The sequence below is a fragment of the Bombyx mori genome, chromosome 18, assembly GCF_030269925.1.
Source record: "Bombyx mori chromosome 18, ASM3026992v2".
Taxonomy (NCBI): domain Eukaryota; kingdom Metazoa; phylum Arthropoda; class Insecta; order Lepidoptera; family Bombycidae; genus Bombyx; species Bombyx mori.
Window position 1 is genome coordinate 11887235 of NC_085124.1, and position 26350 is coordinate 11913584.

The 26350-nt window shown below is 37.8% G+C and overlaps 1 protein-coding gene across 2 annotated transcripts in view; it reads left to right on the forward strand.

The window, feature by feature from the left end:
- The window catches only part of LOC101739270 (interference hedgehog), a 59092-nt gene extending 41229 nt beyond the window's left edge, over positions 1 to 17863 (forward strand). For both annotated transcript variants that reach the window (XM_038017187.2, XM_038017188.2), the window contains 11 exons: positions 1524 to 1731; positions 2493 to 2709; positions 3618 to 3748; positions 4332 to 4419; positions 5561 to 5673; positions 8763 to 8878; positions 9788 to 9944; positions 11532 to 11732; positions 12258 to 12456; positions 15156 to 15250; positions 15411 to 17863. In XM_038017187.2, the coding sequence (XP_037873115.1) occupies positions 1524 to 1731; positions 2493 to 2709; positions 3618 to 3748; positions 4332 to 4419; positions 5561 to 5673; positions 8763 to 8878; positions 9788 to 9944; positions 11532 to 11732; positions 12258 to 12456; positions 15156 to 15250; positions 15411 to 15524 (1639 nt within the window). In that variant the 3' untranslated portion in view covers positions 15525 to 17863. The remainder of the gene's footprint in view (positions 1 to 1523; positions 1732 to 2492; positions 2710 to 3617; positions 3749 to 4331; positions 4420 to 5560; positions 5674 to 8762; positions 8879 to 9787; positions 9945 to 11531; positions 11733 to 12257; positions 12457 to 15155; positions 15251 to 15410) is intronic.
- Positions 17864 to 26350: the final 8487 nt, after the last annotated feature.

Consider the following 26350-nt stretch of genomic DNA (forward strand, 5'->3'; position numbering starts at 1 on the left):
TGTCAATGTATCTAATGTAGCTAAAACAAATTTTACTGTTAATTTTAGCTTATTAAAACCTTATATTCAGTAAAGGTTTTCTCTTATTACACTGAGTTTCTCACCGGCTTTTCTCAATGGGCCGCGATTCCGATCGGGTGGTAGATTCTGCAAAGCACTGCCCTTGCTTGGGCTATCGTTAGCAAATTCTCTCAGGTAGAGCTCGTGAGCTCACCTACCCGTCTGGGAGTAGATGGAATAGCCCTCTAAGCTACCAGTGAATTGGTAAGGGAAAAATCGAATACTTCAAGGTTTCGTGGTCATAGACAGTTGGTCGTATAGTTACATTAGGAAGCGTCAGATTACGTGGTTCTATTTATTGCTAAGTCTTGGGGAAATCGAAGGAAACTCTATAGTACCGTAAGGATCTGTTTCCGGACAGGAGGGGGGAAATCTGATGCATCTCATACTCATACTCACACATTTAATGCGGCTAGCTGGGTATGCTGGAGTTGAATAAACCAAAGTCATTCATTTATGTATCTGGATCATTCAACGAGAAACAAGAACCAATGGAAATCTGACTTAAAGGGTTACTTCAATGTTGTATCGCTGAGTTCGCCGACATTGAGAAAATCGGGGCTGATGTCTAAATTGTATTGAATTAACCGCTATTGTGTGAATTCAAAAGGATCGTTAAAAGATAGCAATACGTAGGAATATAGTATCCGTGTATATTCCCAAAAATCCCTTTTACCGAATACGCTGAAATTTTTTATTTAAAAAAAAAAGTGTGAAACCTGTACCCTGGTATTGGAATTGTTCACGAAACCGAAACGCCGATAAACTATTCGGCTATGGTAAACAGAAAACATTGTTCATTTACTAAACTGAGCTTGAATTGCCTTTTAGAATGCTCGCTGTCCAAGAACGTCAGTTGATGTTCAATTGTGTTCCATTGCGCGTAATGTTAACAAGCAATTAACACATTATGATGATCAATGTTTACGTTTCGGGAAAGGTCCCACTACACCCACCATTGCATCAAACCTGAAGTAGAACAATTTCTAATTTCATTCAGTGTGCTTAGTGCGAGTTTTTTTAACGTTTTCGATAGCGTAAAAGTTAGCTCAATTTTGTATGCAGTTGGAACAGCGCCCCTAACGGCAAACGTAGGCAAACGATCCCATTCCATACAAATATGAGCTAACTTTTACGCAATCGAGAACGTTAAAAAACTCGCACACTGATGATGAAATGTTTTTTTTTTTTTTTTTTTATTGCTTGGATGGGTGGACGAGCTCACAGCCCACCTGGTGTTAAGTGGTTACTGGAGCCCATAGACATCCACAACGTAAATGCGCCACCCACCTTGAGATATAAGTTCTAAGGTCTCAGTATAGTTACAACGGCTGCCCTACCCTTCAAACCGAAACGCATTACTGCTTCACGGCAGAAATAGGCAGGGCGGTGGTACCCACCCGCGCGGACTCACAAGAGGTCCTACCACCAGTAAAATATAAAGGCATTTATTTATATTACAGATTCGTGGAGTCGGAAGATTATGTAGGGGTCAAAGATAATGATGTGCTAACGATGCCAGTAAAGCCGAGAGGAACTTTAAGGTTGTATTGCGGAGCGGTCGGAGTTCCTCCTCCGAAGATCACTTGGACCAGGGAAGGAAGAACGCCGCTGCCAAAAAGACACGATCATGCGATACTTAATATTGCGAACTTTACCGCTGCCGATGAAGTAAGTTCAAAGAAAACATATCTATTTTTCAAGTGAAAGATCTTTGGACTCTATTAGTGTGCAATTTTTAGGTCAATGTTTCAGTGTTGTCACAAACGACGGATGGAAGTTCCTCACTGTTAAGAACATATAGTTCATTAATAGATTCGAGCACGCATTGTACTTATATTTAAGTCTATTCCCAATAAGGTTGAGGACGAATAATGTACACACATACACACAATGTCGTTCATGCTATTAACATGTCTTCATCGTTCGCGGTCATATTTGAGTCGACTATTATCAAAGCCGGCAATGTGACTTTTGGACAATTATTGGTAAATCAGAAAAACGAATTATTGACTTTGTATTCCATTGGCAGTCACAAAACTCTTCTGAACGACATCTTAGATAAATAACAGGTTAAGTATTAACCTTTATTTAATGCAGGTTTTGAACCGTATTCTTTGAAGGAGACGATTATATTCAAATCAATCTGTATTGACATATCAATAATTTTTTTTTGTCCAAATGCACAGATTGCCATCTTTGATAATAGACGACTTATTTGTAGTATACAATTTCTTGTGCTTTTATATCCATTGCGTGTACTCATAGTGCAAGAATCTGTACTGTTAATATAAATCAGAAGGTTTGTATTTTTATTAATTAGTCACGAAAAAGTGGTGGAATGGTGAGTTTTGGTAATAAAATCGTGTATGTCTTGTGCATTTTCGTATCTAATTTTAAGAGGTTGATGTTGTGCATAAACACTTTCGCAGGGTATTTATTCGTGTTCAGCAAACGGCATACGTAGGTCTTGGAAGGTGGTGGTGTTGCAGCCGCCCCGGTGGGAGGGCGTCGCCGCCAACGCCAATGACACGGAGGGCAAGGGGGTCAGTATTAGCTGCGGCAACGCCGTCGGGTACCCCCAGCCCGAGGTCTACTGGGTGTTGAATGGAGAACGCGTCAGCACCGGTACCGGAGTCACCGCTACAGGTAAACGATTCGTTACCAATATTAGTATTCGTATTCGTATCTCGTTTCACTCTTGTCAGAGCGGTCGTGGTCCTCATCCAGCATCATTGTTGTGGGCAGATGTTATGCGTCTCACCACTCCTCCCGGTTTGTGGTGAGCCTGGTACACTCATGCAAACAGCCGCCAACTGCCGACTTGATCTGGTGGGTCCATCGCATGGGCACACTTTCACGCGGTCTGGTGCCTTCTAAAATTAGTATAATTAACAACAACAAAAGTCGTTATAGCATAGGACGTTTTGTGAGTCCGCATGGGTAGGTGCTACCACCCTGCTTATTTCTGCCGTGAAGCAGTAATGCGTTTCGGTTTGAAGGGTGGGGCAGCCGTTGTAACTATACTGAGACCTTAGAAATTACATCTCAAAGTGGGTGGCGTATTTACGTTGTACGGTATAGGCATCTATGGGCTCCAGTAACCACTTAACAAGCAGGTGGGCTGTGAGTTCGTCCACCCATCTAGGCAATAAATAAAAAGCCAAATATAGATAATACACCATTAATATTTATTCAAAGAGTATTTTTTTTTATTTAAGCTTAGCTTTAGTAAGATACGTTATTATAGAACTAAGTCTCCTCCTTGCATAGGTTTCCTCATTACTGAGGGTCGTGGTCATGGCCTTGAAACAGTTTGTTTTTATAGTGCACCGCCATCTGTTCCTATCTGCAGCTGAGTGCAGAGCATCGTGCACTGTGGTATCCAGGGCTGCACGAATCTGGTCCGTCCAAGGGGTCGGGTTCCTGCCATAACAATTAAATACGGGAACATTTCGGCGGAAAAGTCGTAGAGGAGGAGAGTCAAGAAGTCGCGGGATGTCGACCACTAGGGTGTTTAAGCTAGGGTATATGACTTAAAGTATTTGTTTTTGCAGATTCAGACCTGAATATCGAGCACCTAGAGAAGAAGCACGCCGGGATAGTTCAGTGCTTCGCGTGCAACAAGCTCGGGTGTTCGTTCCTGGCGGCCATGCTCACTGTCGTTCCGCTGCAGATATCGGACCAGGTACTAAACTAGTGGGGAGTAAATGAACGATAACCTGGGTGGGTCTCTCACAAGGTTGGTTTACTGGTGGTAGGAGCTCTTGTGAGTCCGCGCGGGTGGGTACCACCACCCTGCCTATTTCTGCCGTGAAGCAGTGATGCATTTCGGTTTGAAGGGTGGGGCAGCCGCAGTAACTATACTTGACCTTAGAACCTATATCTCAAGGTGCGTGGCGCATTTACGTTGTGGATGTCTATGGGCTCCAGTAACCACTTAACACCAGGCGGGCTGTGAGCTCGCCCACCCATCTAACCAATAAAAGAAAAAAGTTGATCAACGACATATTGAGGCTCGCGGGGATCCGCTGAATATAGACAGCGTAGGATTGGTCGTTATGCCAAGGCTTGGGGGAAGCCTACGTCCAACACTGGAAACTATGGGACTAGAAGATAAGAATGAACGATTTGGACAGAGAAACGAACGAACGAAATGAACGAGCTCAATAATTCAACTGTTTTCAAAAGCCGAGGGAACAGATTTAAATCAAAACAAATACAGACTATGTACTTCTGGATTTGTATTAATTTAGCATAATTTTGTGCAGGATTATTCAATGGAAACGCCGAAAACTTTGCAATCATCATCGCAACTTCCTAAACGTCATAACAGGAAGAATTCAAGGAAGCAGAAAGGTGAATTTGTCATAAATTAGTTTGACATTATAGATATAGATATGCTTTGAGATTAATAATTACTAGAGGTCCCGCAGTAGTCGAAATTCGACTATAATTAATTGGAATTGTAAGTTTGTACACTATTATGATTGTATTTTATATTTCTCACAAATTTCGCCAAGACTACACTATAAAAAAATATTAATAAAGACAAACAATATTTAATCTATTCTCAATTTGACTACAGACGTCAAGAACAAAAGTTTGACAATAAATAGTATGCATGCGTGTGTGTTAAATACATGGTATGTAGTGTGTGTAATGTTTTCTTTATCGATTTAATGTATCTTTTATGCATTATTTAAAAAAAAAATTAGCATTGTGCACTTCTTCTCTATATTCTCTATAAGTGTGGAAAATTTCATACTCCTCCGTCCGCGCAATTTTCGTAAAAAGGGATACAAAGTTTTTGCTTCACGTATTAATATATAGATAATTGAAGATGGATGTTCAACACATTCTTGAATCGATTGAAAGAGTTTTCAAGACAACGCATACATTTTTTTCAATAATAATTATCTAGCAAACTCGATGCGTTTCATGATTTATGACGTCATTATTGTTACAGTGCGGGTGTGTGTGAGAGAGACAGACATATATCGCGTATTAACAATGTGGAGCTATAGTTCTCCTCTGTCTGTAAAAATTTAATTGCTCTCTCTAAAACTGATTTCGATTATTTTAAAATATATTGGGTGCTGTGAACAAAATTATGTTTACAATCAAACCATAAATATATGTTTCATTGTTAATTGTCTGTCAAACACGGGTGTATATTTAGACGTGTGGGTCGCGAACAAAAGTTTGACTATAAGAAAACGACGAGTAAATCGCTAGAAGTCACTGAGTTTCTCGCCGGATCTTCTCAGTGGATCGCGTTTCCGATCCGGTGGTAGATTCTGCGTAGCACTGCTCTTGCTTGGGTTAGTGTTATCAAACTCTCTCAGGTTGAGCCCGTGAGCTCATCTATCAGTTCGCCCTCTTAGGCTACTAATGATTACTAACGACAGGACGAGAAAGTCTGATGTCTGAAATAAACAAAAAGTTGGAGCTTTACATTTTAAGGTATTTTATGTTTTTAAAGACCTATTTGATTTAGTTGTACCAGTGATGGTGCCACCATCGCGTCCTAACGTGACCCGCCTGTCCGACCAGAGTGTGATGCTGTCCTGGACACAGCCACGGGAAGGACTTCCCATACTATTTTTTAAGGTAAGGTTTTAAAGCCTATATCTATATTATGAAGTCGTCGTGGCCTAAATGATAAGACGTGCGGTGCATTCGCAATACCGTCTTTACCATAAGGGCACACGGGGCCCGTGCCCAGGGCCCCCATTCTCGAGGGGCCCCGAAAGACCGACAATTTCTCTCACACGTTTATTTTCAAAACATTTTTGTCGGGCACATTACAGTTTTTTCACAAATCAGTAATCAAAAGGTATTTACAAGGCATATATTATGCCATAGACATAGAAGATTTTGCTCAACAGAAATCCCGAAAGAAACCGTTATCGAAATCGTAATCGTTATATCATACTGTATTTGATTACCTATAATAAATTATGGTCTCATACTCAGTAAAATTTTTTTATTATAATTCGCTTTTTTACTTTCCAAAAGGGCCTCAAATTCTTGTGTGCCCAAGGGCCCCATCCTAGTTTAAGACGTCCCTGTGCATTCGTATGTAGCGATGCACCGATGTTCGAATCCCGCAGGTGGGTACTAATTTTTCTAATGAAATAAGTACTTAACAGATGTTCACGATTGACATAAAAAACAAACCCGCAAAATTATAATTAGCGTAATTACTGGTGGTAGGACTTCTTGTGAGCCCTCACGGGTAAACGTATCACCGCTTATCTGCCTATTTCTGCCGTGAAGCAGTAATGCGTTTCGGTTTGAAGGGTGGGGCAGCCGTTATAACTATATTTGAGACCTTAGAACTTATATCTCAAGGTGGGTGGCACATTTACGCTGTGGATGTCTATGGGCTCCAGTAACCACTTAACACCAGGTGGGCTGTGAGCTCGTCCAACCATCCAAGCAAAAACATATATAAAAAAATGAGGCAATTCGATTTGCTCGTCGTGAAATGCAGTGACCAAACTACAAAATTTGGCAGTTGTACAAATAACTATACAACCTACAGTTAGATTGGACGGTAACCGGAGCCCATGGACATCAACAACGTAAATGCCGTAAATATTTGTAATACGTATCATATGTATGTCGTCAATGCATAGATTGAAGTAATAAAATAAAACATTTAATAAATCACTATTACCTTGCACTCACTCATCATATTATACTCTTCTCTCCTTTCGTACTAAATCTTTTATCAAATTTTGGTGCTTCTAGGTACCTCCTAGATACCGGTCATCCTTTTCGTCGAACCTATCGCTTGCCGCGAAGGGCTCGACGAGTAAATTAACACATAGACACAGCCCACTGAGTTTCTCGCCGGATCTTCTCAGTGGGTCGCGTTTCCGATCCGGTGGTAGATTTTGCGAATCACTGCTCTTGCTAGGGTCAGTGTTAGCAACACTCCGGTTAGAGCCACGTGAGCTCACCTATACGTGAAGACGAAGCTGAAATAGCCTCTAAAGGCTATCTATCAGCATAGGTAGAATAAAAAAAATCTAAATTTTTGGTTAAAATAAAAGTTTAAGTTGAAAATGATATAATTTTATGTAAAATTTTAGATTTTTTACCAATTTTCTGGACTATATTTAAGTGCAAGTAGCCGCCCTTGTCGTCAGTAAATGATTACGAATAATTTTTTTTTACTTTTCAAAGCCCCCGTCCACACGGTACCGCGAAATAATAATTTACATTCGCAAAACTCGAAAGTAATAAAACTCGAGTCGTAAACAAAGCGTAAGAAATATAACTTTCGTGTATTTATTTTTGTTTTATAAAGTTGCCCTTTGTAAAGAAGACAACGTTTTAATGTCAGCAAAAAAAGTGTTCGTCAAACACAAAACATCAAAGAACGTCAAAGAAATAAATGACAATAAGATACTTCAACGTAAATATACAAATATAGAAACTTCTATATTCGTATTGTTCGGTGAAATAATTGAAAACGATGTATTTCAATATCGACAAAGGATCTCAAAATTATCTCATACTAGTCTTTAACCAATGTGTCCCTCGCGTTAAGGTAGAAAGAAAACCAATCATGATGAAGTTTTTTTCTGGATAAAATTTCCCTGTCCTTTCTGTAAATTCCACGATGTTCGGTTGAGTGGTTATAGGCATGGCGGTGGTAGCTGGAGTCGTTTGGTCGGTAGGACTCTAAAGGCATCTTTGGGCCCGCGGTCTGTCGCTAACATCAGACTGTCAAGATCCACATACCTCGCCCGATAAAAAAAGACAGTGGAACCTACCCGTGCGGGCTCACAAGTCGCCCTACCATCAGCAGGACATAATATTTTGAGCATATGGTTCAACAAGATGAAATTGCGAACCAATTTTCCGACAGTAATCAAACACGTAATACAGTACCCGGCGATAAATATTGGACATCGACCGTGGGAAAGAGACGGTTAATTTTTGCTTCGTAGAGCGTTATATCGTTATATTCGCCGAGTAACTAAGATGCGTCTGGTTCGTACGTTGGTCTTCTCTATCTTCCTGTACGGGGTGGAGACTTGGTGTCTCAGGAAAAAGGAACGCAAAAAGATTGAGGCGTTTGAAATGTATTGCTGGAGAAAGCTACTACGCATTCCTTGGACAGCTATGAGAACCAATGTCTCCATCGTCGAAGAGCTGAAGGTCACCAAGCGCCTGCTGACTATGTGCCAGGAAAGGATCCGGAGTTTCTTTGGGCACATAATGCGATCCTCATTGCACAGCTGTAACTTGCAAAACGCGCCAACCCCGGACAAAGGTTATCCCCCCGTTGACATTGGACCAGACTAGTTTCTGGAAATTACAGTCCACCGATTGCATCCATCTGTTTTGTAGTGTCATTGATAAATTCACCATGCAAAGAACTCATCCGTTACCGGAAGCTCATTGCACTTAGAGTAGATTGGTAAACGATCTCACGTGCTACTCACTTCGTGCCTCTGTCGATGAGTTTCTCTGTGTATGGGTCAAGAAGTAACCGAACTGAAGTAACGGAATCAATGGCACGAATGGCGAATTACACATGCCTTATACAACTGCCAAATTCTGGAGTTTTGGTCTCAAAGGTCTGGTCTGGAGGTTTGGTCAAAGAATTACCTCATTTAGGTTTTTTTTTTTTAATTGAAGTGAATGTTGAAAAAACAGACCAGACTTTATTGTCTGTTCAGGTGCAGTACAAAGAAGCGACGAATACGAGCAAAGAGTGGAATACATTGACGCAAGAAATCCCTCCCCACATACATTCTTATGAAGTCGACGGTCTCACACCGGACAAGTACTATAGGTAAGTTTAACCATTACAGGTATTCGGTAAGATACACACTACACTATGCCTGATTAGTTTATTATACACATGTTTTACAAGTTTTACTACATAATTGTAAGCAATAGAGTAAAAAGTAATTTTCCAAAAATTTCATATATGACTCAGTAGCATTGTGTAAAGGATACGTAAGGAAATAACTGAGTTACAGAATCAGTTAAGTCACATTATTAATTTGATACTAAATAAGAAAATATCGGCTTTAAAAAAACAAGCTTATGTAGAAAGCCGAGCCTTTCTATTTAAATGAAAGTTTTTACCCCGATTAAGGATGTTAAGCCAAAATTATAAAATTTATTGTCATCTGTTCTTGATACGCGTGCAAATTTTCAAGCTAACCAGTTAAATTATATACGAAGTTATTATAATAAAACAGTTTTCAAAACAAGTCATAGCGTTAAATGTCTGTTAATTTTTGCACGAAATTTTTATACTTTCTAGTTTTACACATTTTTAAATTGGATAGCGACCCGCCCTCGCTTCGCTTCAGAAACATTAAATTTTATTATTGATAGGCGAGTCCCGCCATGTTGCGCGCGGTACGACAATAACTGCGGGTGACGCCGCGGGGCGAAGCTAGTCAAAAAAAAGTAGCCTAAGTTACTCCTTATATCATCAGCTACCTATTAGTGAAAGTCTCATCAAAATTAGTCCAGCCGTTCCAGAGATTAGCCGGAACAAACAAACAGACAGACAGACAGACATAAATTGTAAAAAATGATATTTTGGTGTATGTACCGTATATATATTCATATGCATGTGGTAAAAAGCGGTTATTTCAATATTACAAACAGGCACTCTAATTTTATTTATATGTATAGATTAACTTTAAGTACATACATAAATACACTACCGCAAATTCTTGACCAGATTTCGAATAGCAGCGGTGTACTCGAACCAAGACAACAATCAGGGTCGGAGCAGTACGCGTTTCTTCCTGCAGAGCGGCGAGTACAAAGGGCCCAGTGCACCTGTACTCACCAAAGTTGAAGCCACCTCGCCTCACAGCCTACAGTCAGATTGGACGGTACGAATACACCTTAATCTATACATTAATACGTGAAGCCAAAACCTTTGTACCCCTTTTATGAAAATTGCGCGGATGGAGGAGCATTAAACTTCCCACACTTACAGAGAATATAGAGAAGGAGTGCAGAATGTTAAAATTGTTTTTAATTATGCATTAATAATACATTAAATTAATTAAAAAAACATTACGCACACTACCATGTATATGACACACACACGCTTATACTCTTTGTGTATTGTCAAAGTTTTCTTATTGTTTATAGTCTGTGGTCAAATTGAGAATAGATTAATATAGTTTGTCTTTAATATTATTTGTTTATAGTGTAGTTTTTGCGAAATATGTGATTATAGAAGTTTAAAAGTCTGACAGTAATAAAGCCATAATAATGTACATACTTATAATTTCAATTAGGTAATTATAGTCGAATTTCCACTACTGTGGGACCACTAGTCTTACATAACGCGGCTAAAAAGATCACAAGACTTTGTGCTGAATTACACACAAAAAAATAAAAGTGCCTTCTCTAAACTCCACTCCAATTGCTCTACGTGTACCTGCGATATGGAAAAGCAGAGGACTGTAGGCAAACGCGTCTAAAAAGATCACAAGACTTTGTGCTGAATTACACACAAAAAAAAAGTGGTGTCTTCTTTAAACTCCACTCCAATAGCTCTACGTGTACCCGCGATATGTAAAGGCAAAGGACTCTAGGCGAACGCGCCTAAAGAGACCACAGGGCGATAAGAAAAGGCAAAATACTCTAGGCAAACGCGCCTAAAAAGATCACAAGACTTTATGCTGAATTACAAACAAATAAAAAAAAAATTCCAAATAGGAAACTAAAAATACATATTTATATTTTTTTCATAAATGTAATTGATTTTACGGTGATACGCGTTTTATTATAATAGTATACAATATATTCTCATTATATTTGTATAATTCTGACTACTTTAGTGTTTCGAAATATTTTAATATAGACGTACATACACGTATACATATAATATTTTATTTGAACAGCGTATTAAATCATAAGCTTTGATTGGACAGAAGTTTTATCACAACTACTTCTTCAACTAAATAGCACAGATTACATCGTCTTCACCTACGGTTGCTTGACGTCAACTCTTCTCGAGAAATACGATGGCCATGGATTAGTTAATCATGGAATCAGTAGGACTGTTATGTTATTTTTTGATTGCTCTCTAAAGAAATTCACGAATGGCTCCGTGTTTAATGGTTAATGGAGCTTACGGATGTCAAAACGAGAATTCTTCCACCAGATGCTTAGTGGGCTTTTATTTGCGTGGACGAGCTCACATCGCACCTGGTGTTAAGTGGTTAGTGGAGCCCATAGACATCTGAAAAGTAAATGCGCCACCCAACTTGAGATATAAGTTCTAAGGTCTCAGTATAGTCACTACGGCTGTCCCACCCTTCAAACCGAAACGCATTATTGCTTCACGGCAGAAACAGGTGGGGTGGTGGTACCTACCCGTGCGGACTCACAAGAGGTCCTACCACCAGTAAGTCACAAGAGGTCCTACCATCAGTAACCTCCACCTTGGGCTTACCTTGTTGTAGTGGTCTCGTGGTGATGGTGCGGAGACAGAAGGGTTCTATCTCTGTGTGCGTGCGGTGTCCTCTGCGGGAGCTTACGAGTGCGTGAGAGCTCCTGCATCAGCTCGTTCGTTAGAGCTGCACCACTTCTCACCCGATACTCAATATGAGTTGAAGCTCAGGGCGTACACATTACAGGCCCCTTCTGAATTCAGCGCTATTAAGGTCAGTTTGAAAATCAAGTCAGTTTTTTTTATTGCTTATATTGTTGGACGAGTTCACAGCCCACCTAGTGCTAAGTGGTTGTTGGAGCCCATGGACATCTACAACGTAAATGCGCCACACACCTTGAGATATAAGTTCTAAGATCTCAGTATAGTTACAACGGCTGCCCCGCCCTTCAGACCGAAACGCATTACGGCTTCACGGCAGAAATAGGCAGGGCGGTGGTACTTACCTGCGCGGACTCACAAGAGGTCCTACCACCAGTTTGAAAGTCATCAACGTTAGATTGTTCACGTATGTGATGGATGTGCCATCTGTAACAGCATCATCAATCAAGCACCAATCGACTGCTATCTGAATTTAAGTGAGCGGCAGATTGCTCTTTGTTATGACGAAATTTTAATTTTCAGATTTTTTACTGGCTTAAAATATTAAGACATTTCGCGCTACAAAAACCCCTGGTGTAGACAGTGCTATGAATCGAATGAATTAATGGAAGTGGTTTATAAAAATGAAATAATACAGGTGGCAAAGACCCAGAAGCTATCCAACGCGCCGACATCGACGAGTCCAGCGCCGGTGTCGGAGGCGGGCGCGACCGGTGCGGGGGGCGCGGGGGGCGCGGGCGTGGCGTTGGGCGCGGCGCTGGGCGCGGGCGGCGTGCTGGTCGCCGCGCTGTTCGCCGCGCTCATGTGTCGGCGAGCCAGGAGACTGCCTAAACACAGTGAGCATTCCACTTAATTTTTCAACACCTGCAAAAAAAATAGCCGAAGAAAATGGCCTTGTTTAAACTGGGAACTTGGAAACAGCTGTATCATCAGCAATGGTAAGCAATTGGCTTAAGGAGAACTGTACTCCTCCGACGTCAATCAAAATATCCTCAACCACCAGTCACCGTCCTCGTCGATTACGACGAAGACTTCGACGACCCACAGACACAGCCCACTGAGTTTCTCGCCGGATCTTCTCAGTGGGTCGCGATTCCGAGCCGATGGTAGAATTTTCGAAGCGCTGCTCTTCCTAGGGCTAGTATTAGTAAATTCTCTCAGGTTTAACCCGTGAACTCACCTACCCTTCCGCGCGAAGACAGAGGAAAATCTAAATATCTAAATGTATCGATATCAATAAATGTCTGGATCTGGGAGGAAGGGCGGTTATATGAGGCAGCGCAGTGAAAGCCGGCATGTTGGAGATTGCACTACTCGCCAATTAACAGTCTATTGTCAAGAATAGTAATTAAATCGAATCGTTTTTCACAAAACACTTGCAGCAACGAATTTCTAAGAAAACTCATTAAGTCGATTTCTCATTAAAACCCAGCTCAGACAACAAACGTTAGATGTGATTTGTATCGGTAAATAATCTATAAGTGAGCTATTTATATTATTAGAAAGGAATAGTATACCAATTACGTTCAATTAAAATGGTTACGCCCACGAACACGAATTCAGAGTAGAACTAATCACCGAAGTAAGGTTCGACTTTCAAAATGAACCGCGTATATCTATCTATACTATCTATCCACGTATCTATACTAATATTATAAAGAGGAAAGATTTATTTGTTTGTTTGTATTGAATAGGCCCCGAAACTACTGAACCGATTTGAAAAATTCTTTCACTGTTTGGAAGCTAAACTATTCCCGAGTGACATAGGGTATAATCTTTTTTAAAAAAAAAAGGGATTCGTACTAAAATTCCAATAGTGTAATCCAAGGTGTAAAAAAATTACCTAAAATATTCTTTACATCGCGTGCCCTGCGAAAACTATTCATGATTTCTAAAATATTTCTTTTGAAATTGATTTCTTAAAATAATATACTACAAATTTGTAGAACACATTATTATTTACAAAAAGTGTCGCGACAGCATATGTTTAACATAGTTATGCCGCAATAAGTGTTTTTTTATTAAAAAAAAATAAAACAACGTCAAATATCGTTGAAATTTTTGTTAAAGACCCGAGCGGAGCCGGAGCGGGCTGCTAGTAAATTATATGCTTTGTCAAGGTACCAGCAATATATGAAAAGTGGCGTGCGAGTAGTTAACAAAAGGGGTTTTGTTGTACATTACGCGATAGTCGCAGTGCAGTGTATTGCTTGTTTGGCTAGTTAAATATAAAAATACATATAATTATTATTTACAAGCATCAGCAATCAATGCCTATTTTATTGCACGCAATGAAACACAAATTAAGATTTAACTCATACGGGGAGTCAAAGCCTTAGTGCGTTGTTAGGTTTACTAGCCGGTGTCAAAAGAAGATCTACTGTGTAATCAAGAACTGCCGTCGAAAAAGAAAAAAATTTTTTTTAAAAGAAATAGCTTTCAAAATATTGGCATGTGGATAGTACAATATTCAGATGATATGATCTACTCTTCAATTACTCACTTCATCATCCTAAAGTAAATTAGGCGTCCTAATAATTTATGTTTGCGAATAAAAGGCCACTTATTCCCAAAGAGCGTTGAGGTCAGGCACGAGGCTGATCCTAATATGTTTTGAATCAAACTGTAACATTGTTAATTGGCGACTAAGCCCAGTTGGTTAGTGCAAGAAGAAGTATATTGACTTCTTCTATATTTCGTTTTGTTTTTAAGTATATTTACTTCTTCTTAGTAAAGTTGACCATTATTGGGAAGCAAAAACCGATAATTTCGAAAATCTCTTATGATTCTCTCCTATTTTATAAATAAAATTACCGATTTCGTTTGATAGTGAAGCTACGGGTCACGGATGTTTCGTCTTTAATTAAAACCGTATAAAAGACGACTTTAATTAAAAAAGAAGAAAAAAAAAAACACGGAACCTGTCGTGCATAAAAGTATCGTTTTAGACAGTTCTATTTTTAGTGTCACAAGATCGTTATCCAATACACACTTTGTCTATTGTGCCGAATTAAATGAGAGACTTATTACGTTTTCATTAAAATACAATTAAAAAAAAATTGCAAGATATATAGGAATAGAAGAATAATATGTGTTTTGAAGTCGTATATAATAAAAAGCCCTCATACAAACATTATTCATTTACCAAGGCGAGTTTTATTTTAGTATTTTCATTCGCTTCTTAGCCGTAATGCAAAGCGTTTCAGCCGGATCTTCTCAGTAGGTCGCGATTCCGATCCTATGGTATGTTCTGCGAAGCACTGCTCTTGCTAGGGCTAGTATTAGCGAATTCTCTCAGGTTGAGCCTGTGAGCCCACCTAACTGAGCGAGAGAAGCTGGAATAGTTCATAGGCTATAAACGAATAGGGAGAAAATAAAAAAAAACAAATGGTCCGAAAGGGTGGCCGTATTACGGTCGGGCTTTCTTCTCGGTCACTAACTACTTCCAGTTTGAAAAATAATAATCTTAGGTAGCTTGTTTTAGTGTATTCGTTAATATTGTATTGTATAAAAGTTGTAAATTTTTTTTTTGCAGAAGAGAACGCTTCATCATTGGAAGGCGGTGGGGCTAATGCTTACATTCCCGCCAAAGTTCCGATCACTATAACGTCAAACCCTATGCATTCAGAGGTTGGTATCAAATTAAAAAAAAGAAATGCTCAGGATTTCACCAAAAATTGACAATAGGTCAGATTTTTTTCTGGGAATAAAACTTAATAATAAAATAACAAGTATAGGTACTTGTAATAATTTTAAAAACTCTTATATTATTATTGCCTTTGCTTTTCAGGGATCAGACCCTGGAGTAGAAATGTCATTTCTACACAACAATAACACCGGGAACAATGATGACACACTAACGCATTCGAGGAAAAACGGACCGGCACCGCGGCAATACGTATGAGCAATAAAATTGACATTATTATAAGTGTTGCTATTGATAAGAATATCTACTATAATAGTAGTGATGACGATAAATGTGAAACAAATCGCAGTTTTAGTAAATGGAGTACCGGGGTTGCAACAGTACAAAAATATATACATATTTATATTTAATTTTCGGTTACATTTTTACGGGATAAATAACTGTGAAAATTACTGTTTAATAAAGACTTGGTTATTAAATTTAGTACTAACGCTAAGATTTTAATTTATTTAGAAAAGAACTAGTTAAACATGTTTTTATAGATCTGAATTAATATTTGTAGCCAGCTCAGAGCTGATTTTGTATGTTAAGGGTTGCCATGATTCGGAGAAAAAATTAAAACGCAAGAAAGGGCAATGTACTTAAGGTAAATGTGTTAGAAATATGAAAATAGATATTTACACTGCTAAGTATTTCCTAAATTTATCAATTTTTTGTTGTTATTTTGATTATTATTTTGTATTTCTAAGGTTGTGACTCAAACAGGTATTTACCCAGTGAAACGAATTCAGAATTTTTATTTTAGTCCCATTGGTATCATGGTACTTATATTTGATGTTTTCATCAAGTAATGAAATAGACGCAATAATTGAGGTCGTCAGCGCAAAAGTAGCTTAAGCTTACCATAGTTGGTATGGAGATAACGAGGCTTGAATTTGCTTGTACACTGCTTCGTAGGCAAAAACAATACGCGCAAAAATAATGTTTACAAACCCATTTGTTGAAAGGCCAGTTTTGCATCAAAATTTATTATGTTTTAAATAATGTAATACGTAAGCCCGAATATGAAAAATTGTGGGTTAAGCCACTTTTCTGCTGACGGCGTCAACTAATATTCTATATTTTTGCCTAATCTTAATTTGAGTATTACATTGTGAGAAATGGACTTATAATACACATATTATATACATTACAATACATAAAATAAATTATATTATATAAACAAATTACTGTTAATATTCGAACTAAAATACATAGCCTAATTAATAATAATTTAAAACCTCTAAACAATATTGGTGTGTGTATTTCGGTTAATATATTGCTTTATTCGCAAATATCTACTAGCTTCTAGATATGATGCATTTTTGATTCGCTTATAAGACTGAAACAATTTAAGTCGATTTAAATTGCATTTTATAGCTGTATAGATTTTGTATAGATTTTTTTCAACGCTTAAACCCTTTTGGTAGAAATTATTTCTAGTTATTGGCAAGTTTGGATAAATTAGTGCGAGTATATGAGTACAGTTGTGTGTTTTATTAAATCTATATGAACGTGTATTTAATACTATATGTATGGCCTGCGACTGGCACCATAACTTCATACTTAATTAATGTAGATATTATCTCCTAGGTATAGTTTTTAGGATCTGCGGGAATCTCAGGCACTAAAATACACTTATAGAATAATTTCGGTTAAAATTTGAATAGAAAAATTAAAATTTGATTATTATTATTAATAAAATTTCGACCTAAACATAATAATATATCAATCACCTCTTTGCTCGTAACAATGAAGAACTTAAAATATAAAAAATGAAAACGTTAAACCATATTGTGTTATTTAATGTTCGAGTAATTCTAAATTCTACGAATAAACAGTTTAATACTGTTGCAAATAATTATCATATATTTCTTGTGTTGTGAAACAAGAACAGTCTGTTTTCGATTACGAATCACCAAATTATTTGTTAAGTTAATAATATACAATAAAAGGGATTCATATTGCTTAAACTATTCATTCTCTAGAACTGTATCTGATTTGTTAATTAATACTGGTTCGAGGCTAGATTTTTTCTATTGAATATCAAGTTTTAAGAGTAGAAAAGAAATTAGATAATTTTCTCTTATTTATTATCTCTGACATTGACAGCAGAAGTAATTCTGATCAATCTTTTATCTGATTTTCTTTTATTTAATATGATAAATTAATGTTGCCAAAATACAGGCACTAAGATACTTATTTTTAAAGGTAAATAAAATTTATTAAGAAGAGAATTAATATCATTATAGCCTGTGATTGCGGACTGAAAAGTTAACGATCAAAACAAAAAAATTTCAAGATGGTTAATGAGTTATACACTTATTAATAGACTTAATTTAGGATGAAATAAAATGTCTTGGAATGACGATACTACATTTTTCAAGAAATGCTTTTTGATCTTTTTATACAGATTTGAAATGAGTTTTATAGTTTTATTTACCTTCACTGTTTAATATCTTTGGAGTTGAAAATACAAAAATAAATATAGATCTGTTGAAAATTGTAATGCGGAAATTCATGGACAATTAATAAAAGAACATGATGTTTATAGTGTTTTTTCTTCTTTTATTTTTCTCGAAAAGATCAAGACAGAGTATCAAGTAATTAAAATCGAATTCTCAAAATATATGAATTTGAGTAATTACTAATGACAATAGATGGTAACGCGGTATGGTATGAGTGCAGAGGTGAAGTCTAGTAGACTTGAATGGAAAAGAAAATATGCCGACTCAACATAGTGGGATAAGGGCATGAAGGAGAAATAAAGTAATTATTGATGATATGAAGTGATCACACGGGTAGGTACGTAGCTCTTGCTAGTCATGCGTATTGATTTAAAGGGCGCCACAACCTATAGACATCATATAGTAATGCTATTAGCCTGTCTTAAGGTAGCTGGCATCACGTACGTAATCATGTTTAGGGGCTTTGTTTATTACTTAACGCTAGCTTGGCCGTGAGCTCATATTCCCATCTAGTGGTAAATCTATTATAAAATCACTAGTAAAATCTAAGGAAGGCCAAACAAAACGTTAGTATTTGTACAGTGATTAATTACAATGCTATGAGCAAGCGTCATGGCTGTTTGATGCAGATTAATGTCAGTTTATAGTTATGTCATCTGTTTAATTCATTTTACTGGTGGTAGGACCTCTTGTGAGCCCGCATGGGTAGGTACCACCACCTTGCCTATTTCTGCCGTGAAGCAGTAATGCGTTTCGGTTTGAAGGGTGGGGCAGCTGTAACTATACTTGAGATCTTAGAACTTAAATCTCAAGATGGGTGGCGCATTTACGTCGTAGATGTCTATGGTCTCCAGTCACCACTTAACACCAGGTGGGCTGTGAGATCGTCCACCCATTAAAGCAATAAATAAATAAAAGCCTTCTTTTCTTACTGTACAAGATTACTTTTAAATGCATTTGACATAACTTTGGGGCCAGACCCTGAAACTGCGATACTATAAGACAAATATTTTTTTGTACGGAAACTAGCGACATCTTGTAGCGGATGCCCCTAAGCTTATATGTTGTTAAAGTTAAGGCATTTAATTGTTGTATAATTAAACACAAAAATAAAAAAAATAACAAAATCATAGAAGTCTTTATTTGTTATAGACAAATAGACTAAATTTTATCAATTTGTGTTTTCTGAAAATTTACAAAATCCTTCATTAATAATAAAATCGAGGATAGGTAATAAATATGTTACTGCCATCAACAGGAACAATGAGAAACCAATCGAAGCGTAGCCATCTAGTGGCCGGCGCCCGTAAACATTTTAGTTAAGTGTTTGAGTTGCTATCTATAACTAATTTATGTGTATTATCTATGTTCGGAGCTATGAGCTGTGATGGTTGTACTATAGGATATATTTTACAGTATTTTTTTATTTTAAGGATGTCATCCTCATATTCCTCTTGCACTGTTTTAATTCCTAAGTGTTCGGGATTTTCTGATTTTGTTCTATAGTTTACCGAGTCACACTACTTATTCCGAGGATTGCATTTTGCATCATTAATTTGTAGGCTATGAAATTAAATGATAATCACTTTAGTCGTCCTATAAAACAAACGTATAAGCCCTCAACACATATTCTAATCGTGATAATACGCCTGCGTTTAAACGTCGTTATTTCGATAGCCTTTGTTCTCCATGTCATGTTTTTTAAACAGCCCTGATTTATGCTAAACGTATTCATAGCAATTAGTCCAGGAAGCTAATTTCCATTAGCTAAGCTCTTGTTTTTAGGGGAAACGTTTTTTTGCAGTTCATCGTGAGCAGTAGGTATGTTAGATTTCATTAAGCCAGAGGCCAGAGGAACCGGATAATTTTATCGATAATTCTCTGTAGCCGTAAAGAAAAAAAAATGTTTGGCGCTAAATATCACGATATCCTCCTATCTATTTTGTCCTATATTATGATCTCTCCTACAGCACTGGAATGGTTTTCATCATATCTTCGGGGACGCCAGCAGTGTACTCGTATTGATGACACCTCTTCAAGTTGGTGTAGTGTCAACTCTGGCGTGCCCCAGGGCGGTATTTTGTCTCCATTATTATTTTCTATTTTTATAAATTTCTTAACACATAATCTTCAGTGTGCGTATCATCTGTATGCTGATGACTTGCAGCTTTATAGACAGACGACTGTGGAGTCTATTTCTCAGGCAATAAACCAGCTAAATAAGGATCTGGACTACATATGCAGTTGGTCAACTAAGTTTGGCTTAACTGTGAATCCAACGAAATGCCAAGCCATTATTGTGGGCAGTCCTCGTATGATCCAACGCTTAACTACTATGTCACTCCCACCTATATTATATAATGGTACAGCAATTCCCCTAAGTTCCGTGGTTAAGAACCTAGGCCTTTACATAGACTCCACACTCGACTGGAAAGCTCAAGTATCTTATGTTGGACAAAGAACCTCTGGAATTCTTCGTGCTCTGTATCGCCTCAAGAATTTCTTACCATCAGCGACCAAGACTATGCTAGTACAAGCCTTGATCTTCCCTATAATTGATTATGGTGATGTGTGTTATTTTGACCTGAATGCAGACCTTCTTAATAAACTTGATCGTCTTCTTAATAACTGCATTCGATTTATTTTTAATCTTCGTAAATATGATCATATATCTTCCTATCGTGCTCAGCTCAAACTTCTACCGATTCGCCAGCGTCGTAATTTACGTGCACTGACGACTCTTCATTCCTTACTTATGTCTCCCGAACCTCCTTCCTATCTAACTTCCTATTTTCAATATCTTCACTCCAGCCATGAGCGGGCCCTACGTTCTCTCAATAGCCTATTAATTCGTTGTCCCACACATAGTTCTAGTTATGTTCGTAACTCTTTCGTCGTGCAATCTGTTCTGCTATGGAATGCGCTTCCTCTCGAGATCAGGACTATTACTAACCGTTGCACGTTCAAGTTAAGGGTTCGGCGAATGCTGTTGGATAAGTTAGCGGAATCGTCATGAACTTGATGAAATTATTTGTTAAGGAAATTTATTAATATATTCCTTTTAATACTGTATAAACTATTATATGTATGTATGTGTGTATGTATGTATGTATGTATATGTATATGTATATGTGATTTTGTATATATGTAGATATACTTTTTTTGTATGTATTCGTTACCAAATATAAATTTCATTGCACCTACCACTATTTACTCTGCACTACCTTTGGTTGACTGGTAGAGAATGCCTTAGGCATTAAGTCCGCCAATGTAAATTTTACATGAAGTGTAATAAATAAATAAAAATAAATAATGAAGCATACGGTATGAAAATCAATTATATTTCTCGTACATTACAGGCTCACAAAGAATATGAAAGTATGATAGTAATTCAATATTATTTTGACATTAATAGTATATTCTACTACTTCGTACAAAGTTTTGACTCAGATTGATGACGTGATTTTTACCAAATTTCAATTATACAGTCTAAGAACTGTCCCACCACTCTTAGGGCTTCCGTAACTATTTAACCTCACGCGGTTCGTCGACTCAAAAAAGCAAAGAAGGATTTGTTGTTTGTTGAATTTCTAGATCGGTCTGAACTATGTATTTGTTCGATGTAATAGTATACTTAGTGTGCGTTTAGGTCAATTAGTCGTCGGTAGCGACACGTAGTGGCCACTTCTGTAATTAAACGAGGGGAGACGCCGGTCCAATAACTACAAGGAAATAATTAATTTAGCGCTACAATAAACAATTATTGCTTTGTTAGTGTCCGGTCGAAAGATTTCCTATTTCATTGTTACTTGTTGGCTTTATTTTAATTAGAGAATGCTCAGAGTTTTTTTTATTTATTTCCTTAACTTTTGTATTTGTTGAATAGGAAGAACAAAAGTATGATCCATAGTTTTCTGTATGTTTTTGTACAATACAAAATTAAATAGCTTTTATCTGTATGAAAAAGCTTTTATTATGCTTGGTATCTACATTTGTTTGTAACGGAATCTTTGAACGTAATCTTCATCAACTTCAAAACTTTCGATTAACTTCAAAATTTGCACACGCAATAATAATTTTATCGTGACAATATATTAATTTTTAATAATTATTATTATATTACATTGTGTATTTGTATGTATAGTTATATATATATGTATGTATGAATATATGCATATGTATGGTATTTGTGTCTGTATATGTGTATATATTTCACTGGATTGGTACACCGCACGTAATTCGTTTCCAAATGATGCTTGTCCACCTCAGGGTTGTCTGGAAGAGATGGCTCTTAGCGGTAAGGCCGCCAATTGAACTTTTTTGTATTTAATGTATCGCATTATTTATTTTTTTGGTGTAAAAGAAAGAATCTCTCTTTCTCTCTCTCCCTCTCTCTGTCCCTCTCTCTCTCTCTCTCTCCGTCTCTCTCTTTATAACGTCGCTGTAATATCCGTAAAGCAATGCATAGGCCATTCGATAATGTCATGCGTTGTGTTCTGGAATGATCGATAGTGTCCCTTCGTTGTCTTGATTTAAAGTATACATCACTCATTTCGGAGCAAATTATTGTAGATCATGTATCTAAACGCATTTGAATTGGTAATCCAAACTGTTTTCCGTAGGTACATAAATTAACTTAAATTACGTTGTTGTGATGATCGATAGCAAATGGGTGTTGTGGGATATTGTGGGATACGTATATAACAATATATTGAATTCGTGACTTTTGGAACATTTTGTTATTATGTACCCAGACGTATCCCGCGCCTACACGGATCCTCTAAAGTACGCATGACATTTCTTTCGACCCGGAGATTCACAAATCCCTAGCAACGACAACAACGGAACCGATCCTATTTTTGTCCTATTCTAATCCGATCTTATACTTACCAATAAAATCAGTAGCAAGTAAAAGCACTATGAATTATATATTACCTATTATGTATAACTGCTAAAAGTATTATGTAAAGTAAGTTTTAAGAATTGGAATTCGTATTGGGCATGTAAGCCATGTTTACTGATGATAATTGAAAAAGAACGTGTCAGTTTGTGGTGCGTATTGCTGTTCCGTGAATATCTGGTTACGTTTTGGGAGAAAGGTGTTGCTGGTTATTGACTGGTGGATTGTATTGTGACTCGACAAAGGGCAATAACCGGAATAGCGTATATCGAATTATCGTAAAATGAAAATGCGCTCTCATGTTCATTTTATTTTAGTTTTCAGCAGGAGACATTTTAAACGTCATTTAGTTTATAACGCAATGAAAAAAAGGATTGTGTGGTTTTATGAAGCCACGGTAAAAGTGAAACTTTTTTTCACATTATAGACATTTAACTCTGACAAACAACATTTACATTAAACACTGACAAAAACAAACAAAATAACATGGAGCACAAGCACAAATGAGTCTATACACTACACAGTCAGCTGCTGCGAACTATAGGCGCCGCCATATTGACCTTGGCTGCTCTGATGAGCGCCTTTCACTTTATCCCTACTCCGCGGCCGACCGTCACGCGACATGCAACACGCAGACGAAAAAGTCTGAGACGATGTAATGAAAGTTTCACTTTAAAGTTTAAAGATTTATTCGAATATATGTATATGACCACATGATGCACTGGCTGTGAGTTCTACCACAAAAGAACCCATATCGAGGATTGTAACTTAGCCCATGCGTCAATTCGCTGAGTTTCTCGTTGGATTTTCTCAGCGGGTCGCGATTCCGATCCGGTTGTAGATTCATTCGCGGAGCAGCTAGATAGGCAACTGGCTCCGGTTTTTTTTCGCTAGCTATTCAAGTAGCCTCCAGAGGTTATTCTAGATTCACCGAGCTAGTAGGTGAGCGCACGGTGCTTAAACCGGCAGTGTTGGCCCTGGCAAGAGAAGTGCTTCGCAGAATCTACCACCGGACTGGAAACGCGACCCACTGAGAAGATCCGGCGAGAAACTCAGTGGGCTGTGTCTATGGGTTAATTTACTCGTCGAGCCCTACGTCGCAAGCGACGGGTTCGGCGAGGACGGTGACCAGATGCTCCCGTGAAATCGCAAGGAAGATATATTGTGTGCCTGTATATGTAGTAGGTGTAGTAGGTTGTGGTAGGCAGCGGCTTGGCTCTGCCCCTGGCATTGCTGAAGTCCATGGGCGACGGTAACCACTCACCATCAGGTGGACCGTATGCTCGTCTGCCTACAAAGGCAATAAAAAAAAATGTAATGTGTCTCTTAATAATACAGTCCGGTCCACAGGCAAAGGTACGTGCGTTCCCGCACTGGGCAACAGCAGCACATTCTAAGTCATGAATTATTGTAATGTGCGCGCAATTGTATGTTTAATCCGTATGCATATTAATGGCAATATCGTTTGCATAGTAATTAGTATAATTTATGATAAATATTACTGTCCGAATATTGTATTTGGAATAACGATGTTCGTTTGAGGAATTCAATTTTGACACGTAATATACATAGGTATAGTTGTAGAAGTGATATGGCAAGTTATCAAGTGTTCACGACCGAAATGAATTTTTAATAGCGCAATTGTGTATTTATGACTTACATTATATTAATATATAATTCAATAACTTAGTAGATATATTCACAATTGCTTTTTTAAATTTTGGACAGATAGTTTTTGATTCGTCTTTGGTAGTACCAAGTTTTAACTGATTCTCACTTATAATTTTCCTGTCTGGGATTATTACATGCCTACAAGTACTGAGTTTATCATTAAAACTTCATCGGAAACAATTACACGACAACTATCCATTGGAAAACTTCGGAACTACTCCTAAACACCCTCCATTATCGTCGCCTCCGTCCAACGAAAACTTTCAAGAGTCAGAATTATTTAATAACCAGATAACTTGACTTTGGGTTTTATTTCGTAACTTGTGGGTGCTTGGGAATTTCGGCGCAATAAATACTCGTAATGACTTCGTCTTGTTCAGAATTTGGAACGGGAACCATTCAGAAGGCTGGTCTGTACAGGAAGAACGTATAAATACCGAAAATTCGCCTTTGTATTTATACGCTTTTAAAGTCGCAGTTAGAACGGCAGGTCATCAGAGTCGATATATTATTTCACAAATTGAAGCATTCCTCGAGACATTGAAGTTGCGGATATCCTTTGTCACTCATTTTTTTATTTTTCCTTACCTAATCATTGGTAGCTAAGGGGCTATTTCAACCACTCACAGACAGATAGCTGACCTTACCGGGTCAACCTCAGAGAATGCTAACACTGACTCTAGCAAGAGCAGTGTTTCGCTGAATCTACCACCGGATCGAAATCGCGACCCACATGTCTATTATGTATTTCAAAGTATATTTATTTATCTGCCTATATGACAGCTCTGATCATCGTTTTAAAAAAGACCAGTGTTTATTCAGTAGTCGAATTTCGACCATAACCACTGACACTGACCCAATTTCCATTTCTTCTTCTCAGTCGTGTCAGTCATGACAGACGCCCTTCCTTCTGCACTCATTTAGGGGACCTCCCATTGTAGTATTTGAAGTCGTCGTGGCCTGGATGTCCGGTGCGTTCGTGTGAGCGATGCACCGGTGTTCGAATCTCAGGCGGGTACCAATTTTTCTAATGAAATATGTACTCAACAAATGTTCACGATTGACTTCCACGGTGAAGGAATAACATCGTGTAATAAAAACCAAACCCACAAAAAATATAATTTGCGTAATTACTGGTGGTAGGACCTCTTGTCAGTCCGCGCAGGTGGGTACCACCACCCTGCCTATATCTGCCGTGAAGCAGTAATAGGTTTCGGTTTGAAGGGTGGGGCAGCCGTTGTAACTATACTGAGATCTTAGAACTTATATCTCAGGGTGGATGGCGCATTTACGTTGTAGATGTCCATGGGCTCCAGTAACCACTTAACACCAGGTGGGCTATGAGCTCGTCCACACATATAGGCAAAAAAAAAACTCCTCCGTCCGCGCAATTTTCGTAAAAAGGGATACAAAGTTTTTGCGTATACGTTGCGTATAACGTATTAATATATAGATATATTATTATTTGACGCACACACATGCATACTATTTATTGTCAAACTCTTGATCTTGACGTCTGTGGTGAAATTAAGAATAGATTAAATATTGTTTCTCTTTATTAAGATTTTTTTATAGAGTTAGTAGCCTTGGCGAAATTTGTGATTATAGAAGTATAAAATACAATCGTAATAGTGTACAAACTTACAATTCTAATTAATTATAGTCGAATTTCGACTACTGCGGGACCTTTAGTATAGATTAACGAATAAAAACCGCTAGTTCCAGTTAGTCGAGTATTAAACTCGCGGCAACTTACAGCTAACTTGGAAAATACCGCATTCAAAATCCATTTCTGCGAAGTGGTTTATTCGAAGTGTTTAAAGCTGCTAACTCAACTTCGTTATTATTTACGAACGAAGAAAGTTTCCCGTCATAAATTAAACGAGAAGAGTTGCTCGTAAATCTAATGGTGCCGCCCTCGGCGCTGTCTCTTGTGACAAACCAGCAAGCACCCAGCGTTCGAATCGTTACTGTGACAACAAAGCCCAAAAATTAGTTAAGTTTTG